This window comes from Pelodiscus sinensis, chromosome 9, assembly GCF_052426305.1.
Source record: "Pelodiscus sinensis isolate ZL-2025 chromosome 9, ASM5242630v1, whole genome shotgun sequence".
Classification (NCBI taxonomy): domain Eukaryota; kingdom Metazoa; phylum Chordata; order Testudines; family Trionychidae; genus Pelodiscus; species Pelodiscus sinensis.
The window spans coordinates 4,842,629-4,861,211 of NC_143060.1; the positions used below are offsets into that span (position 1 = coordinate 4,842,629).

The 18,583-nt window shown below is 58.6% G+C and overlaps 1 protein-coding gene across 1 annotated transcript; it reads left to right on the forward strand.

Annotated features, from left to right (window-relative positions):
* Nucleotides 1–7,315: 7,315 nt before the first annotated feature.
* TSPAN1 (tetraspanin 1) lies at nucleotides 7,316–18,195 on the forward strand. The gene is made up of 8 exons (XM_075935901.2): nucleotides 7,316–7,463; nucleotides 7,818–7,882; nucleotides 11,920–12,120; nucleotides 12,602–12,676; nucleotides 13,239–13,337; nucleotides 14,087–14,230; nucleotides 16,077–16,160; nucleotides 17,177–18,195. The coding sequence occupies exons 2-8, from the start codon at nucleotides 7,826–7,828 to the stop codon at nucleotides 17,228–17,230; spliced, it is 714 nt and encodes a 237-aa protein (XP_075792016.2). The 5' UTR covers nucleotides 7,316–7,463; nucleotides 7,818–7,825; the 3' UTR covers nucleotides 17,231–18,195.
* Nucleotides 18,196–18,583: the final 388 nt, after the last annotated feature.

Below are 18,583 nucleotides of genomic sequence, written 5' to 3' on the forward strand. Positions count from 1 at the left end.
GGCTACTTTTAGATCTGCTACTGTGTGTCCAGGGAGATTGAAGTGTTCTCCTACAGGGTTTTGTACCTGAAAATGCCATCCTGGCCACTATGGATGTAAAAGCCCTTTACACCAACATGCCACGTGAAGACGGATTACAGGCCATCAGGAACACCATCCCCAATAACAGCACTGCACACCTGGTTACAGAGTTCTGCGACTTTGTTCTCACCCACAATTACTTCTAATTCGGAGACAATTTGTGTCTCCAAGTCAGCACCGGCAGGGCACCACAATATGCCAACCTCTTTATGGCCGACCTTGAACAACGTTTCCTCAGCTCTCTCCCCCTAACACTCCTACTTTACTTGTGCTACATCGATAACATCTTCATCCTATGGGCCCACGGAAAAGAGACTCTTGAAGAATTTTACAAGGATTTCAACAACTTCCACCTCACCATCAACCTCAGCCTGGACCAGTCCACGCGGAAAATCCACTTCCTGGACACTACAGTACAATTAAATAATGGAAAAATGGGCACCACCCTATACCAGAAACCCACGGACCGCTACACTTACCTTCATGCCTCCAGCTTCCATCCCAGACACATTTCTCAATCGATTGTATACAGCCAAGCCCTAAGATACAACCGGATTTGCTCCAATCCCACAGACAGAGACAAACACCTACAGGATCTTTATAGAGCATGCCTAAAACTGAAATACCCACCTGGAGAAGTGAAAAAACAGATTGACAAAGCCAAAAAAGTACCCAGACATAACTACTTCAAGACAGACCCAAAAAAGAAAATAACAGAATTCTACTTGTCATTACCTACAGCCCATAACTCACACCCCTCCAACGCATTATCCGCAATCTACAACTGATCTTGGAAAATGATCTCTCACTCTCAGAGGCCTTGGGGGAAAAGCCTATTCTCGCTTACAGACAACCCCCCAACCTGAAATGAATTCTTTCCGGTAACCATGCCACACAATTACATCATAAATATCCAGGAATCAGGGGTGGCCTGAGGGGGGCTGCGGCAGCTGGCGCCCCAGGCGGAATGCGCGATTGGTACCCCCGCCTGCACGGCCGTCAATGGCGTGACGTCATCATCAGGCACCCCGTTGAAGGCGGCGCCCTAGGCAACGGCCGAGTCGGCCTATACTCATGGGTCGCCCCTGCCAGGAACCCATCCCTGCAATCAGCTGTGGTACCAACTCTGCCCACATATCTATACAAATGAATTCATTACTGGAGCCAACCACACCAGCCACCAAATCAGAGGTTCATTTAACTGCACATCCGGTAACTTAATCGACGCCATCAAATGCCAACAGTGCCCCACTGCAATATATATTGGACAAACTGGACAGTCCTTACAGGAAATAATGAATGGACACAAATCAGATATTGGTAGAGGGAACATACAGAGTCAGAGAACACTTTAATCTCCCTGGGCATTCATTAACAGATCTTCAAGTTGCTGTTTTGTGACAAACCAATTCCACAAGCCAAATACACAGGGAAGGACTGGAACTACAACTCATTCACAAGTTCAATTCTCACACCCATGGACTGAATAAAGATACTGAATGGCTGGGTCGTTATCAACCTACCAAACAACGAAGGCAACAATGGTTCTTTGTCTATGTAGCTGAAACAAAATACATAGTCCTGTATTTTGTTTCAGCTACACCAGACTAACAGGGCTACATTTCTATCACTTTGTCTATGTAGAATCTCATGATACAATCTACATGTTTTGTCAGTCTTTAGTACTACCTGATCATTTGTCTTTTGTTAATTAATGGTTCTTATCTGCCTCTTTTGACTATCCAGCCTTTAAGTACTTAGAAACTAGAGCTGTGTCTACACTGGCCACTTATTCCGGAAAATCAGCCGCTTTTCCGGAATAACTTGCCAGCTGTCTACACTGGCCCCTTGAATTTCTGGAAAAGCACTGACGATCTAATGTAAAATCGTCAGTGTTTTTCCAGAAAAACTATGCTATTCCCGTTCGGGCAAAAGTCCTTTTCCGGAAAACTGTTCCGGAAAAGGGCCAGTATAGACAGCACAGATTTCTTTTCTGCAAAAAAGCCCCGATCGCGAAAATGACGATTGGGGCTTTTTTGCGGAAAAGCGCGTCTAAATTGGCCACGGACGCTTTTCCGCAAAAAGTGCTTTTCTGGAAAAGCATCCTGCTGATGTAGACGCGCTTTTTCCGAAAATGCTTATAACAGAAAAGTTTTCCGTTATAAGCATTTCCGGAAAAGGGTGCCAGTGTAGACGTAGCCTATTTGTTTTTCCTGCTACATTCCAGTTCAGCTTTCCCCTGGATATTTTTCACCCACTGCCTCTTCTTGTCCCCACCCCCATCTTTTCCTTCTTCCATCCCCCCTCCCTTCTCCCCTATTTATTTGGTCCTGGACATCCAACACTCTGGTCATCTGAAGAAGTGGGTTGTGCCCACGAAAGCTCATGATCCCATCTACATGTTTTCTTAGTCTTTAAAGTGCTACCAGACCATTTGTTGGTTTTGTAAAGTTTATCCTGTACAGACTAACATGGCTACCCCCTGAAGGTTTTGGTAAGTTACCGTTCCTGAGATCTGATTTGTGTCTGTTTATTCTTTTACTCAGGGACTGTCCAGTTTGGCCAACGTATATGGCAGAGGGGCATTGCTGACACATGATGGCGTATATTACATTGGTAGATGTGCAGGTGAATGAGGCCATGATGGCGTGGCTGATCTGGTTAGGTCCTGCGCTGGTGTCGCTGGTGTAGATATGTGGGCAGAGTTGGCACCGAGCTTTGTTGTGGGGATGAGTTCCTGAGTTAGTTACTGTGGTGTGGTGTATAGTTGCTAGTAAGAATTTGCTTTAGGTTGGTGGGTTGTCTGTGGGCAAGGACTTGCCTACCTCCCAAAGTCTGTAAGAGAGAGGAATCATTGTCCAGGATGGGTTGTAGATCACTGATGATGCGTTGGAGAGGTTTTAGCTGGGGACTGTAGGTGACGGCCAGTGGTGTTCTGTTATTTTCTTTGTTGGGCCTGTCTTGTAGCAGGAGGCTGGGTACACGTCTGGCTCTGTCAATCTGGATACACCAGACGTGGGATGCCACCGGGCCAGTGGAGCAAGGGCCGGACCACGGAGAGCAAATCTGGGGTGAGCGCAGGGTAGAGACCCCAAAAGGGACGGTCTATACATGAATGTAAGTGTACAGGAGGAAGGGACCCAACCCAGACCCACACATCCAACCCTCTCAGGTTCAAAGCTAGACCCAAATCAGCTGGGGTGGGGGGCAAACTAGCTGTTACACAAGAGCTCTGCCAACAGGCTGTGCCGCTCCAACCAACCTCCCCGGACGAGCCCCTCAGGAACGGCTCACAGGGAAGCCAAGTCCCAGGCCTGCACGCCCAGCCATGGGTCCCCTCCATGGGGTCCTCCTCTGAGGGGTCCACCGGCCAGGAGAGGGGAACCCCACCTGGGGCTACTGCTAGAGGTTCAAGACCAGGGGTCTTCTCCCCTTTCATCCTCATTCTGCATTCTGGTAGCACTACCTGAGAAGTCCAGCTGACTGCTCCCTCCAGCCAGGCCCAGCTCAATGCAGGGGTATAAGAATAACCAGTGGTCCAGCTACATCAACAAAGCCATGGAATTCTGGGTGAGCAATAGTATAATTCATGTAAATGAGGCTGGACAGGCTCGCTTTTCTCCACCTCCCCTGCAGAGTCCACCCAGCTCCACCTCTCTAAAATCTCTGACCCTAGGGCTCACAGGCAGATGGTTTGAACAAATTTGTTTTCCTCTTGGCTTCTCGCGGGGGTGGGATCTAGAATTTGGCCTGTAGAACTTTTCCTGCCTTTTGGCTCTTCCAAAAGGTCAGGACCTCACCACCTGAACTTAAGGAGAATCTCCATCCGCAGTACAGGGCTCAGGACACACAGCCTGGCAGTTCTGATTTCATCCAGAGGTGCCCTCGCCAGCTGGTTCTAGTGTGTTAGAGACAGGCAGCCACAGGCTGGCGTCAGGGAGATACGATTCCCCAACGGTGCAGCGTTCCCTTGGGTCTGGCTCCTTTGCCAGCTCAGCTCTCCTGCCTGGACGCCCCCGTTCCATCGGCTCAGAGTTTGCGGGGTGGACACAACCGGCTCCAGCTCCCTGCCTGAGTCGGGCTCTCAATTGCTGGGGCCTGGGATATTTTCCCTGCCATGGTTCCACGGGACAGTAATCACCTGGCCTGGTCCCTGTCTGTGACCTATGGGTCCGCCCCCCACAAGCCCATTGCACCGAGTGGTGCATTTTACCAGCAGAAGGCACCTTTGATGTACCAAAGAACTTTAAAGAAGGAAAAGCCACTGGGCTCTCCCCAGATCTCTGCCCCCATCCTCCCACGCCTAGGACTTGGGAGAACGGTGACTGTCCCCCAGGAGTAGAACTTAGCCCAACAGTGCCAAAAGCAGCTATTGAAAGCCAACAGCCCCAGGGTGGAGGGTGGGGGCTTTTCCCTGCCTCGAGTTCAGACACAACATAGACTGGAGCACACGCACCTACGCCGCCCTAGGCGCCTCTCTGGGGCGTCTGTGGAATTGCACCCGGCCCCTCTGCAGGGCACATCCCAACCACCTCCCCTCCCAACGGCAACAGGCTAACCGAATTGTCGATGCAATTTGCATCGACGATTCGATGAGTCGATAAGGGCACCTCCGCCTTTGAAGTGTAGCAACAGCCCCAGGCGGAGCACGGGGCCAGCGGAGACTCAGGCAGGGCTGGCCTGAGCCACTTGTGCACCCCGGGCCCCTGGAGCACGGCGCCACCCCCAGGCGCCTGGTGCATGCGCATCCCCACCCCCAGGCGCCTGGTGCATGCGCATCCCCACCCCCAGGCGCCTGGTGCATGCGCATCCCCACCCCCAGGTGCCTGGTGCATGCGCATCCCCACCCCCAGGCGCCTGGTGCATGCGCATCCCCACCCCCAGGCGCCTGGTGCATGCGCATCCCCACCCCCAGGCGCCTGGTGCATGCGCATCCCCACCCCCAGGCGCCTGGTGCATGCGCATCCCCACCCCCAGGCGCCTGGTGCATGCGCATCCCCACCCCCAGGCGCCTGGTGCATGCGCATCCCCACCCCCAGGCGCCTGGTGCATGTGCATCCCCACCCCCAGGCGCCTGGTGCATGTGCATCCCCACCCCCAGGCGCCTGGTGCATGCGCATCCCCACCCCCAGGCGCCTGGTGCATGTGCATCCCCACCCCCAGGCGCCTGGTGCATGTGCATCCCCGCCCCCAGGCGCCTGGTGCATGCGCATCCCCACCCCCAGGCGCCTGGTGCATGTGCATCCCCACCCCCAGGCGCCTGGTGCATGCGCATCCCCACCCCCAGGCGCCTGGTGCATGTGCATCCCCACCCCCAGGCGCCTGGTGCATGCGCATCCCCACCCCCAGGCGCCTGGTGCATGTGCATCCCCACCCCCAGGCGCCTGGTGCATGCGCATCCCCGCCCCCAGGCGCCTGGTGCATGTGCATCCCCGCCCCCAGGCGCCTGGTGCATGTGCATCCCCACCCCCAGGCGCCTGGTGCATGCGCATCCCCGCCCCCAGGCGCCTGGTGCATGTGCATCCCCGCCCCCAGGCGCCTGGTGCATGTGCATCCCCACCCCCAGGCGCCTGGTGCATGTGCATCCCCGCCCCCAGGCGCCTGGTGCATGTGCATCCCCGCCCCCAGGCGCCTGGTGCATGTGCATCCCCGCCCCCAGGCGCCTGGTGCATGCGCATCCCCACCCCCAGGCGCCTGGTGCATGCGCATCCCCGCCCCCAGGCGCCTGGTGCATGTGCGGTCTCACCTCCGGGTGCCCGGTGCATGCATGGCCCTGCCCCTGCCCGGTCCGGCAGCCCCGCGTGGTGCCTCCTGCAATGGGGCGTACTGGGTGGTAGCCCGGTCAGCCTGTAGCTTGGGCCGGCTCTGGACTCAAGCAGTCCCCTGCTGGCCTCAGGCTCTCCACGGCGTTTCAAAGCGACAGCGCCGCATGGAGCCCAGGTCAGAGTCCCCAACGGGGCTGCCATTTTGAAGCACTCCCTTTGCTTCCCCCTCCTTGCTGCCTCTTTCTGATAAAGGCAGCGAGGGGGGAAGCAACTCGTCGACGAGTCGTTCACTTCCCTACATGACACTCTCTCAATATATTTGTTAGTCTCTCAGGTGCCACAACACCCCTCGTTTTTAAAGTTACAGTCGAACGCGGCTCCGGCTCCGAGACTACTCTTAGAGAAGAGAGAAATCAACCCGGGAGCAACCGACCCAGGGTCACGGTGGATTCTGCATCAGGGACATTTCACCCCGGACGGGTGTTTCTCTACAAGCTCTGCTCTAGCTGATATTTGGGGGAAGGCCTGTGGCCTGCACAGATCCGACTAGAGGGTGACAAGGGTCCTTTCTGGCCCAGATGTCTGACCCCAGCCGCGTCAACCTGTCCACACGCCAGCCCGGAATGTGAACGCTATGCAGGCCTCTCGGTCCCTGGCTGTGTGTGGACCAGGACCCCCAAAACAAGAACCGTGCGTCTAGTTTGGAAAAAAGAAGATTAAGGGGGGACATGATAGCGGTTTCAAATATCTAAAAGGGTGTCACAAGGAGGAAGGAGAAAATTTGTTCCTCTTGGTTTCTGAGGACAGGACAAGGAGTAATGAGCTTAAAGTGCAGCAGGGGAGGTTTAGATTGGACATTAGGAAAAAATTCCTAACTGTCAGGGTGGTCAAATATTGGAATAAATTGCCAAGGGAGGTGGTGGAATCTCCCTCTCTGGAGATATTTAAGAACAGGTTAGATAGACATCTGTCAGGGATGGTGTAGGTGGAGCTTGGTTCTGCCTTGAGGGCGGGGGGCTGGACTCGATGACCTTTCGAGGTCCCTTCCAGTCCTATGATTCTATGATTCTATGATTCTCCGCTCCGTACCGCAAAGCAAGCGGGTGGGTTGCACGGGCATGCACACGCACGGCCTTGCACGCACGGCACGCGTGCCCGGGGACCCGTGCAAGCACCTGCGGAGCGTGGTGCCGACACGCCCTCCCACGCCCGTGCCCAGGGCACCACGCACTCGGCACGCGCCGTGCCCGCCTCCCCCCAAGCAGCTGCCAATCCCACCCTTGCAACTCCCAGCATGCGGCTGTGGGCCGGGGGGGGAAAGAGCCCCAGCTGGGTGGAGCAATGTCCCCCTGCGGCCGCTAGGGGTCAGTCCGGGCTAAAGAGCATCTCTCCCCTGCTCCGGTAACTAAGAAAAGTTTGCGAGGCGCGGACCCTCCCTGGAGGGTGTGATTGGGCTGGAAGGGGGAAGTTTCTGATTGGAGGCGGGATCTGCCACTCAGCCGCTGGGCGCAGCACCTGGTTAAAGGAGAGCAGGGCGGGCGCAGGTAGCGCAGATTCCCAGGGCTCCCGCTTGCTGGGGATTGTAGCTGTTGGTTCCCTCTGGATTTGATCGCTAAGGTGAGCGCTGCGTTCCCGGTGTGAACCCTCCCTCCCGCGGGGGGGCTTGATTCGGATTAGCCCACAGCCGGGTTCAGCTCTGCGCCCCGGGGAGGGGGCAGCCCCCCATCTCGGGGAGAGGAGGAGACTCGAGGGCTGGGCTGGTTTCCTAGGGAGGAGCAAGTCACAAGGCTGCCCCCTTGCTGGGGGGGGCACTGGGTCTTCTCTAGCTTTGTGACCACCCCCCCCCCCCCTGCACAGGGAGCTGAGCAGTTTCTGGGACTCTACCCTGTGATCTGCCCGGAAACTTTCTTGGGGAGGGGGAGGATGCTGGATTAAGCCTGGTGTCTGCTAACCCTGCTGGTTTCTTTTCAGGCGCAAAGATGGGCTGCTTCACTTTCCTCAAGGTTATGATGATCTTGTTTAACCTGGCCATATTTGTAAGTACCCGCTGCTGCGTCTCCTCCCCGCCGGGGGTCGATGGAGGCTGGGCCTCCCGGCACTGGATCTATCACTATTATTTTTTAATTACGAGCTTTCCCTTGTTCTCGAGTCTCTGCCGGCCCCTGGGGACTGTGGGGGCGAGCGCGGCGTGTCCAGAGCCCCGTTCTCCCTGGCTCTCCTGTCTATGAATTCCGGCTCTGGCTGCGCGCCGTCTCGTGTGTGGACGGAGCCGCGTCCGCTGCGCTATAGCTAGCTTGCTAGGATAGCAGCGAGGACGCCGCAGCGGGGGCACAACCAAGGACGTAGGTAGCCCGCCCTACAGCGTCTGCACGGCTAGAGGCTGACGTGGGCTCACGGCAGGAGGGGGCTGGTTCGTGCGCTGTGCGCTCTGCGTGCTGGGGGCCGGCCAGCGGTGGTAGAGGGGCCCAGCCAAGGTGGCCGCGTGTCAGCCTCCGTTAATTGGCACCGCGCAAAGAGCGACGCTCCCAAACCGGCTCGCACCAAAACGCTCCGTAGGGAGGGAAGGGTTGTGATGCTGATAGACCCTGCCAGATCTTATTGCCCTCTGTAGCCGGTGGGGGGACAGATCCCCTAAACCAGGCAGCTAGCCGTAGGGGGCAGGGCACTTTCCAGGGCCCAGGCAGGTTCTACCCAGCCTTTCGCCATGAGCCCCACCCCGGAGCTAGCCGGAACAGGGCGTCCGGCTGGACCTGCGCCAGCAAACAGAGGCGGCTACTGGACTGTGCAGCCAGCATCATAGTGCGCCTGTTCCCAGCACTTGGATTTGCTGTGGCCACGCCACCGGGAGAACACGGAGAGCCAGGGTATGGCTCTGTAATGAGACTGTCTCTGATTGCTCCCTTCCTGCCATGCTGGGAAGAGATCTAGCGGGTGCCTGCACCCAGGGGATCCGGCCACCGAAGCAGCGGGTCCTATTTTTTTTGTCTCCATCTCTCGGTGCTTGGCTCCGGACCCTGCTGTCTGTGTGGGGAAAGCCACTGGGCTCCGGGGCCGCACACCTGCCCAGGGACCCGGGCTGGCATTGCCCAGGCTGTTGACTGCTGCTTGTAGTTCCGCTTGGTTCTGACCCCTCCACCTTGATCCTTGTCCGTGGCCTGTGTTCACAAAGCCGGCATCCGAGACTGGCAGGGTTCGCACTGCACCGAGTTCCACGCAGGGTGGGGGAGACGCGGGCCAAAGGCTCTGGCCTCTCTCTTCCCCTCCGGCCACTCCCTGGCCACGGATGGACTCCAGGCTCCCTCCTTGCCACGTGGGGGAGGGAGGATGTAGGGCTGGCCAGAAGTCCATTTTTTTAATGGAAAATTTTCCTGTCCTTGACCCTCCAGGGGAAGTTGCTGCTGTTCTCGGTGTGGGGCATCAGAAAACTCACTTTAGAATCAGGACTGGCAAAGACCTCGGGAGTCATCAAGTCCAGCCCCCTGCCCAAAGCAGGACCAACCCAACTCCATCATCCCAGCCAGGGATGTGAGAAGCCAGGAATTAAAAACCTCTCAGGATGGAGATTCCACCCCCTCCCTAGGGAACCCAGCCCAGCGCTTCCCCACCCGCCTAGGGAAATGGTTTTTCCTAAGATCCCACCTAGACCTCCCCCACTAACTCTAGTTGATCCTATTTTTCCACCAGGGGACTGGGCTGGAAAGGAGCCCCGTTCTTTTTCTGGTCTCTCTCTGCCCCCACCGGCTCTGAGGATCTTCTGGCCTCAGTTTTTCCCAGGGGCACCCGACCATGAATAACATCCCAGTCCGAGTCCTGGGAGGCGGGGCTAGCGGCTCTGGAACCCAGGCAGCATTGACACTCGCAGGGCGAGGCCGAACAATGGTCCTGTCTCTCCCTTGCCCTCCCGCACGGCCGATGAGCCTGCTCCTCTCGGGTTTCCCGCCGGGGACTCGGAGGCAGGTTTCTCCATCCAGCGAGAGCAGCTCAGCGGCGGGGAGGTGGCGAGTGAGTCCTCTCAGGGCTTTTCTTCCCTCGCTGCCTCCAAGGACCCGGTTTCACTTGCCCGGTGGACAAGGCTGCCTGTTCTCGCTCGGCGTGTTCAAAGGCAGCTCTGTCTCCGTGGTGCCGGGTGAGGAGAGGGGGGCTGCTCTGTGGTGTCCCACGGGAGAAACAAGTCTCACAAAGAGCTCTCCTCGGTGGGCCCCCCTCCATCTCGGCTTGGCTAGGAGATCTGGAGGGTTGGCTGGCTGCCTGGGCCCGCGCCAGTCCGGCGTGGCTGGGGATTATCCGCCACGGAACGATCTTGGTGCTTTGGCCCAGGCGGGTCTCCCTTTCCCCTCCCGACCGCCAGACTCGCTCGCTGCGGTGCTCCGAGCTGGGCTGAGGGCCTTGTCTCTCTCCACGGACGGCCACCTGGCGGGGGACGCTTGCCTGCGCCCAGTGAGCAAGCTCCTTGATTTGTGCCGAAGCCAAAGAGGGCCTGACAGCGGCTGAGGGCCTAAGATGGCCGCAAACCGTGGGAGGCTCCAGAAAGCTGGTCCACCCGGAATGGCGGCCGGGGGCTTTGCTCTCCCAGCCCGAGACGTGGCGCTCCTGGCGGAGCTTGGTGGAGACGGCCTCTGCTCCGGCGGGCCCTGTTCTGAAAGGCGCTGGGAGGAAAACGGCTTCCTCGCGGGCACGGGGGTGAAACCCTAGCTGGCTTCACGGCTGAGCTCGACGTGTATCGAGGGGGCACCCCCCGGATGGGCAGACTCTCATTTTTCCGGGGACAGGCACAGACTCCAGACCCTTTCCTTGTGGCGGGAGGGGCCCTAGCGCACGTCCTCTCCCCAGTAAACGCCTCCGTCCGAGGCAAGAAGGAGCTGACGGGAGTGGGCGAGGCTGGCGCGATGGCCTGGCACTCTCCTCCTGGCACTACCTTAGCCTTCCAGGGCTCGCAGCTGCCCCGCCCGGGGCTGGAATGCAAGTACAAAGGGGCCGGGCCCTGGGAGACCGTTTGGTTATAAACTCCTCTCCGTGCCAGGGACGGGGCTGGCCTAAATCCGAGGGAGCGGCTGAGTCTGGGGTAGAAATAAGGATGCTCCCTGAGTCCTGCAGGCCACGTCGGAGCGCGTCTGGTCCAGCAACGCTCATGGGCAGCGACTGAGCCGTTGCTCCCGGTAATCAGGGGGTCTCTGAATCCCCACTTCTGGGACCCGCCTGTGAGCCAGAACAGACCGCGCCGGCTCCCCGGCCTACCACGGACCTGCCCCCCGTGGACTTGGCTGAAGTGACAACAGGCGCTGTCGCTATGGAGAACCGTCCTCAGGAACGTGCACTGCCCAGGTTTCCGGGGAGCCGGTGGTGGCTTGGAGATTGTGCCCCAAATTCAGCGACCTGTAATCGGCTCCAGGAGCCCTTCTTGTTTCACTCAGAGCCTCATCACTCACCCGAGATGGGGGCAGGGCCCTACCGTGGTCACAGCCATGCCAAACGCGTCACACAATCCACAGCCCTCCTGTGAAATCTGGCCTTCGGGGTGCTTCTACCTACACCACTTAACCAGCGCTGCTCAGACGGGGGGGCCTGACCCCATAGGGAGCTGGGGGGACCCTAAGGTTATTTTAGAAGGGTCACGACGTTGCCGCCCTTCTGTGCCGCCTTCAGAGCTGGGCGACTGGAGAGCGGTGGTTGTGATGTGGGGCTGGGGCCCGGCTCGGAAGGCAGCGCCCCCCCAGCAGCAGCGCAGAAGGAAGAGAGGCCCCCCCACGCCAGGCCAACCTCCCTTCTGCGCTGCTGCTGGCGGCAGCTTTGCCTTCAGCCAGCAGCCGCTGCTTTCCAGCTGCCCAACTCTGAAGTCCGCGATTTGAAATCTCTGAAATCGGGACCTTTCGTAGGGCCCGAGCTCTAGGGGAAGGAAGGGGCCGCTGACCCGGGGAACACCTGGAGCAAAGCCAAGGCCAATCACAACTTGAAGGGAAAGGAGTAGGGTCTTGCGTGTCTAGGTCCCGCCAAGCCGGTGCTGCCTCCAGACTCCGGGTGTCTCAACCCTCCCCAAGCCACCTCTGAAACGCCGCGCCTCTCGCTTGCTTCCTAGCTTGGCGGAGGGGCACTCCTGGGCGTCGGGATCTGGGTGGCCGTGGACAGCAGCTCGTTCTCCAACCTATTTGGCTCTACCAGCGTCTTGCAGTTCGTGAATATCAGCTACTTCCTCATCGTCATCGGCGCCATCCTGGTGGTGCTTGGCTTCCTGGGATGCTGCGGAGCCCAGAAAGAGAGCAAGTGTCTCCTGATCATGGTAAATACCCGGCCATGGGGGGCACCGACCCGGGCGCGCTCCGCCTGGCCTGCGGGTCGAGGCGCACCTGGGCTGGGAGGGGGGAGGGAATGGGCTTTGTTCCTCCAGAGCGGGGTTGGGATCCATCCGGCCCGGGGCCTGGGGCTGTTTGCAGACCCAGCCCTGGTGGGGACGCAGCGGCTGCCTTGGAACAAGGCAAATCGGCTCCCACTGAGCTGCCCAGAGAGAGACCGAGCCGCTGGGGGCGACCCGACGGTGGGAAATCCAGGGAGAGGTTTCTTTGAGCTCCCGGCTCGCTTTATAAACTCCGGAGGCGTGGGAGGTCCCCGGCCTACGTGGGGAATAGCTGAAGCCAGCAGGGCCGCTCCCAGGGGTCTCCCCAGCCCTGCTGACCAGGAGAAGCAGGCAGCGCTGTGACCAGCCCCAGCGAGACAGGCCTGGCGCTGTCCCGCCTCTGACCTCGGTGTGGTGTCCTCTCTAGTTCTTCTCCATCGTGCTGATCATCTTCATTGCGGAGATCGCTGCTGCGGTGGTGGCTCTAGTCTACACGTCTCTGGTAAGTCGGGGGGTGGAGAGACCCCAGGAGGGGCAGGTCGGTGGGGCTAATGCAGCGTCCGTGGCCGGAAGGGCTTTCCTCCAGGCAGGTGGCCGAGGACCTGAGTTCGGTACTCCCCAAGGGGGACTGGTGGCAGTTGCCAGGCCCGGTATGGCACAGCTCTGTCTGTGTGGGGGGGCGAGGCTGCCTGGTGCCCTATGGGGGGCGAGGGGTTGGAGGGATGTGGATTTTGTCTAGTCACCCCCCCAACATACTTTGCGGGGTCAGTCACGTGCAGGCTCCAGCGTGAGCCCTGGGGAGCGACCTGGAGCGCGGCCGAGGCGGAAAAGCCGACGCCGCAGGCAGGACCGGGCTGTGCCGGAGGCCAGGCTGGCGTCAGAGCCGCTCGGGGACGGTGGTTCCTGTTCCCACTTCCTGCTCGCAGACCTCAGGCGTCTTGCGCCACCGGGGAACGCGTCACCCGCTGACAAAGCAACTCCTGCTGGTGCCAGGGCCGGCCGGCTGGCAACCACCCCCCCACGATTCTGCGGGTTGACGGCCTCTGAACTCGCTCCCCTCCTAGGCGGAGAGCATCCTGGAAGGCACCGTGACGCCGCTCCTGCGCGATAAGTACGGGAAGGCCCCCGAGGTCACGCAGATCTGGAACGCCACCATGAGCAAGGTGAGCGACACGGGCCCCCCGCCGCCCGGCCGGCGCTCAGCTGCATACAGCCCTGGGGGGGTGTGTCCCAGCTGCCGCGCTCGGGGAGGTCTCCTGTGCGGGACTCCGGGGACGGGGCAATAGACTTTGCCTTGGACGCTTTGGCTTTTCGGGGACTTGACTCCGCCTGGGGAGGCCGGCCTGGCACAGGTCTCCGTGCCCACTGGGTGAGCACCGCTCCCCTGGGCGGCCCTCGGCGGGCGTCCGAGTCTGAGCTGGGAGCCAGGCGACTGCTCCTGCCCCTACAGCGGCTGCCGTTCTTTGGCTGCTGACGGCCGAGCTTCCGTCTCAGCCCATCCGCTGGTCTCCCCTTCCTGCGCCACTGGGAAGGGGACCTTAGCTTCAAAGGCACGTGGGCTACAAGTGTCTGGCTCTGACCCAGCTCTCTTGCCCGTTGGCAGCTGCGGCCACTGGGACAAAATGCGCCAGCTGTATCTGACCAGTTGTCCCTCGATGGCCCAGCTGGCTTCTCTCCAGCGTCGGGGCTGGACCCCGAATCCCGGCCCTGCTCCAGCATGGGAACCACATTCTGCCTCCCTGGGTTGGCCTGGATGCATTATTCCTCGTGGCTTCCTGGCCTGCTTCGCTGGGCCATGCTCTGCCACCCCATCGCCCCGGACGCCTTTGTCCACGCACTGGGGACTGGTTGGGGTGTCTGGTTGGGGTGTGGTGGAGAGACCGTGACCCCTCATTCTTCCTCCTCCCCCCAGGTGAAATGCTGCGGCTTGACGAACTACACGGACTTCACCGACTCTTACTACTACCAGACTAATAACCACACATACCCGCCCTTCTGCTGCGACCCCGTCCATAGCCCGTGCAACAGGACAGGGGCAGAAACCAGCAAAGTCCAGGTACTGGCTACGCAGCCGCTTTTGCCTGATGGCTGCACAGCCCTGCGCTGCCAGAGGGGCCTGGGTTTTGCTGTGGAAACTGGGCCTCTGGCATCTGCTCTTGGGGTGTCGGGAGATGTCCCCTTCCCATCGCAGAGGAAGGTGGGACTAGTTGGTGAATCACAGAACTTTGCCTTGCGGCAGAGGAGGCGCAGGTTTGTACTGCGTGGATTGGAGGTCTGAGCTTCTGCTGTGTTCCCATCTCTGCTACTGACTTGCTCTGCGGCCTTGGCCAAGTCACTTACCGGTTCCATGGCATATGAACAGCCAGACTGGGTCAGACCAAAGGTCCGTCTAGCCGCATGTCCTGTCTTCCGAGAGGGGCCAATGCCAGGTGCCCCAGAGGGAGTGAACAGGACCGTGAATCAAGTGATCCCTCCCCTGTTGCCCATTCCCTGCTTCTGACAAACAGAGCCTAGGGACACCAATCCTGTCTGTCCTGTCTAACAGCCATTGATGGACCTGATCTCCATTAATTTATCTAGCTCTGTTTTGAACCCTGTTAAGCCCTGGCCTTCACAACATCATGTGGCAGGGAGTTCCACAGGTTGACTGTGCACTGCATGGGGAAATCCTTCTCTTCCCTACCTGTAAGTGTGGGAGATGAGGACACTTCTTGCAAAGGGCTTGGAGGCTGGTAGATAATATACACGAGCAAGGCTAACACTAGGCAAGAGCGATTTGCAGTGTAAGGGATTTTTGTCTCGATTCAAGAAGGAATCAGACCTGAGCTAGTCTCTTTAGACACTCGGCTGAAGAACGATATGGTCAGGGAAGGCCTCGTCCGGGTGGGTGGGAGGGAGAGGAGTGCAGAAGCAACAGTCTAGGCCCTTCTGAATGCACTGGCCATATAAACGTATTTAACACGCATGCCCCATTGGTCTAGCAGCGAGGACCAAATCTCTAAAGCCGAGTCCTCTTTAAACCATCAGATCTATGGCTTCAAACCTACTAACTAGGCCCTAGAGCTCACGTGAAGCAAACACGCCTGATCCAGCATGATGAGCCCTGTCCACGTGGGGCCTGTCAGTCCCACTTAAACCCTGGCCCGAGCGCGCCCCGTCCTGCGTGGCATCGTTCCAAGCAGCGGCGGCAGCTTCACCGGAGCCTGGCAATTCAAAGGGCCCGAGGCTTCCGGCCGCTGCTGCAGGGGTGGCAACCGGAGCCCTGGGCTCTTTAAATTCCAGCCAGCGCCTTGTGCGGCGGGCTCTGGGCAACGTGCTCCGGATAACGCTAGGACTGTGCCAGCCCCGCCCCTTCTGTCCATGGCCCCGCCCCTTCTGTCCATGGCCCCGCCCCTTCTGCCCAAGGCTCCGCCCTTTCCTGGAGCGCAGCACTCCACCCCCACCTCGCTTAGGGGCGCAGCGAGTTGTCAGCCCCACTGGGCAGGTGTGTGTATCCAAATCGAGTCCCCTCAAGCGGCCTGACTTCCTGAAGTCGGTTACAATCGAGGTTTCTAGTTAGGCGCCCGCAGATGACTATTGCTTTGGGCTGAGAAGCCGACCTTGCTGTTCCCTGAAGTGCCTGGACGTTATGGGTGTCCTGCTCGGTAGATACAGCCAGACGTGCTCTCTCCTTCCTCCAGCCACCGAGTCCGCACTCCCCATGGGACTCCCTCCAGCAGCTCTCGACGTGTCGCTCGGCGCCGGCAAACCTCCAGTGCAGCAGGGGGACTAGAGGACACGCCAGGTCCTTCCACTGAGGGGGCGTTCAGCCGCCAGGCTCCAGCCGGCTCCGGCTCTTTCTAACCGTGTTGGTTTCCCGTTTTTTTTATTTTTTTATTTTTATTTTTTCTCTCCTCCCCCAGGGTTGCTTCCAGCAGCTGCTGAGCGACATCCGCCAGAACGCGGGCGTGGTGGGGGGCGTGGCGGCGGGGATCTGTGCCTTGGAGGTAAGTCGAGCTGGGGAAGGAACGAGGCGGGGGAGGTAGGTCTGTGCGGCTGCTGCCCCGTTGCATCCCCTCCCCCGCCCCAAACGAGCGGCACCTCCAATCGGAGTCCAGTGTCGCGCCTGCTGACTAAACACGTCTCCGGGGCTGCAGGCTTGGACATCAGTCGCCTGGTCCCCGGCTTCCCCTGTTCCTGTGGCAGCCAGCTGTGCTGTAAAGAGCATCTGTGACCACCAATAGCTCCAACCCTCGTCCCCCCACCATGGCACTTGGTGCCCGAGTGGGGATCCAGGAAGCTGAGCCCCAAAACAAGAGAAGATGGGGAGGCCAGGAGGAGGAAGCGACAGAAATTAGGCGGTGGCAGCTACCTGGAGACAGGGCGCATGTGTAACCGCTACCAGGCGGAGTTGAACCTGGGACCTCAGGATAGGAGCCATTAGCCTTTGAGCCAGCTGGCTCTTAGCCCCTGCTGTAGAGTTCTCTTGTTCTTCTCTGGTGCTGTGGTCTAGGTGCCACCGCATGGGACAGTAAACCACACTAGGGCTATGTCTACACTGGCGTGATCTTGCGCCAGAGATATGCAAATGAGGCTAAGCGTGGAATATCGCCGAGCCTCATTTGCATACCTAATAAGCCACCATTTTGCGGAAGAGGCTCTTGCTCCAGAAGGAGCGTCTACACTGCCCCTTCTTGCACAAGAAAACCCCTCTTGCGCAATGTTGCTACGCTGATTATTTTCGGGAATAACGGCATTGCGCAAGAGGGTTTTTCTTGCACAAGAAGGGGCCGTGTACCCGCTCCTTCTGGCGCAAGAGCCTCTTCTGCAAAAATGGTGGCTCATTAGGTATGCAAATGAGGCTCGGCGATATTCCACGCTTAGCCTCATTTGCATATCTCTGGCGCAAGATCACGCCAGTGTAGACAGATATTGGGTGTGGGTTACACGCATGCCAGCTCAGCTGGAGCAGAGGGACCCACTTGGGCACCCGGAGATATTCAACCTCCTTTCCTCTCTCTAGATTGCCGCCATGGTCGTGTCCATGTACCTGTACTGCCACCTGGATAAGAAGTGAGGCCCGGAGAAGGCCGGCAAGTCCTTTTCCCTGGGCAGAAGAGGACGAAGGAAAGTTTTTTGTTTTTTTAATTTTTGTTTGGCCTAATTGTCTATGTGAAGAATCAAACATTTCTGGGGCCCGACGCACTCTCTATCCTCTACACTGTGATTCGTTTTGAAATGATCTGAGAGCGGTAGAGCGCGCGCACGTGTTTATACCGCGCGAGCCGTCTCAAGGCCGTGTCGGTACGAACACCTCCGGAGTGGAAAGAGCTGCTCTCTCATGCCGGAGCGACTGTGCTGAAAAAAAGACTGAAAAGCTGCAGACGCTCCGTGGTCTGTGTGATCCTAGCCGGCCGTGGTGAGAACGAGCTAGGAGATGACCAACCCGGAAGGCTGCTTGTGCTAGTTTTTCCAACCCCGCTTGCTCCCAAGACGCTTTGGCCTGGTCTGAGGGCGTAGGACGAGATTCTCCCCCATGAGCGGCTGGTGTCAATCACGATTATGATGGAGCTACCCCCAACTGACAGCAGAGGAACTGGGATTAAGTGTCTAGATTAGTGGAGAAGGCTTAGACATCTCGGGGTGGGAGAGAACACCCCGCCAAACCGGAAAGGGACGTTGTACTGTAAGCATGGAAGCCAGAGGTACTAGCGTAGCCGAGGGAAAGGGCCTCAGACAGCTCTGGCCTTGACTTTCCCTGTCTTTCATCTCTCTTTGGGGCCAGCAGGCCTGCTCCAGCAAGCCCCAGCCCCCCCTCGTCTGCTCCCTCCCACTGCAACGCACGGGGCCAGGTTAGGTGGTACACAGCCACGCTGGGACCTCACCAGGGACGTCCCCGGCAGACTGAGTCTGCCCTGTATATTTTTACACTGTGAAAAGGAAAAATAGCCCAGTTAATTTATAATCGTAGCTGTACATAATTTTCTTATTGTCGAATGGAAGTTTGCACAAGAGCTGTTCCAATAAAACGCTTTGACTAAGGACGTGAGGCCAGCCGTCTGTCGTGCCACAGCCATTGACCATTTTCAGGGCCCAGCTAAGCACCATCAGCCCTTCACCATCTTTACTGTATGTATCCTCGCTGCTCTCCTGGTGTGGGTTTTTTTTTTTTCAGTTGGGGAAACTGAGGCACAGAGACATTAAGTGAGTTGCTTAAGCTCCAGGAGGAAATCAGGGCTCAAACCTCAATCTCCTAAGGCTTCAGCAAGTGCTTTGGCCCTGCTTCTTGCATGTCTGCTGCCCGCTTTCCCGGGTGTCCGCAGGACCCTGGGGAAACCATTAGCTAGGACCAACTGCTGCTGTTAGGACCTACAGGCCCCGTTGGGCATGAGGCGGTATCAGACCACTCTAAGCTCCAGGCTGGGGCTGT

Bases quoted from the DNA above. Each gene is read 5' to 3' on its own strand.
- TSPAN1 (XM_075935901.2), top strand. From the start codon at position 7,826: ATGGGCTGCTTCACTTTCCTCAAGGTTATGATGATCTTGTTTAACCTG. The intron at 12,121-12,601 runs GTAAATACCCGG...TGTCCTCTCTAG, and splicing joins GCAAGTGTCTCCTGATCATG to TTCTTCTCCATCGTGCTGAT. The intron at 12,677-13,238 runs GTAAGTCGGGGG...CTCCCCTCCTAG, and splicing joins CTCTAGTCTACACGTCTCTG to GCGGAGAGCATCCTGGAAGG.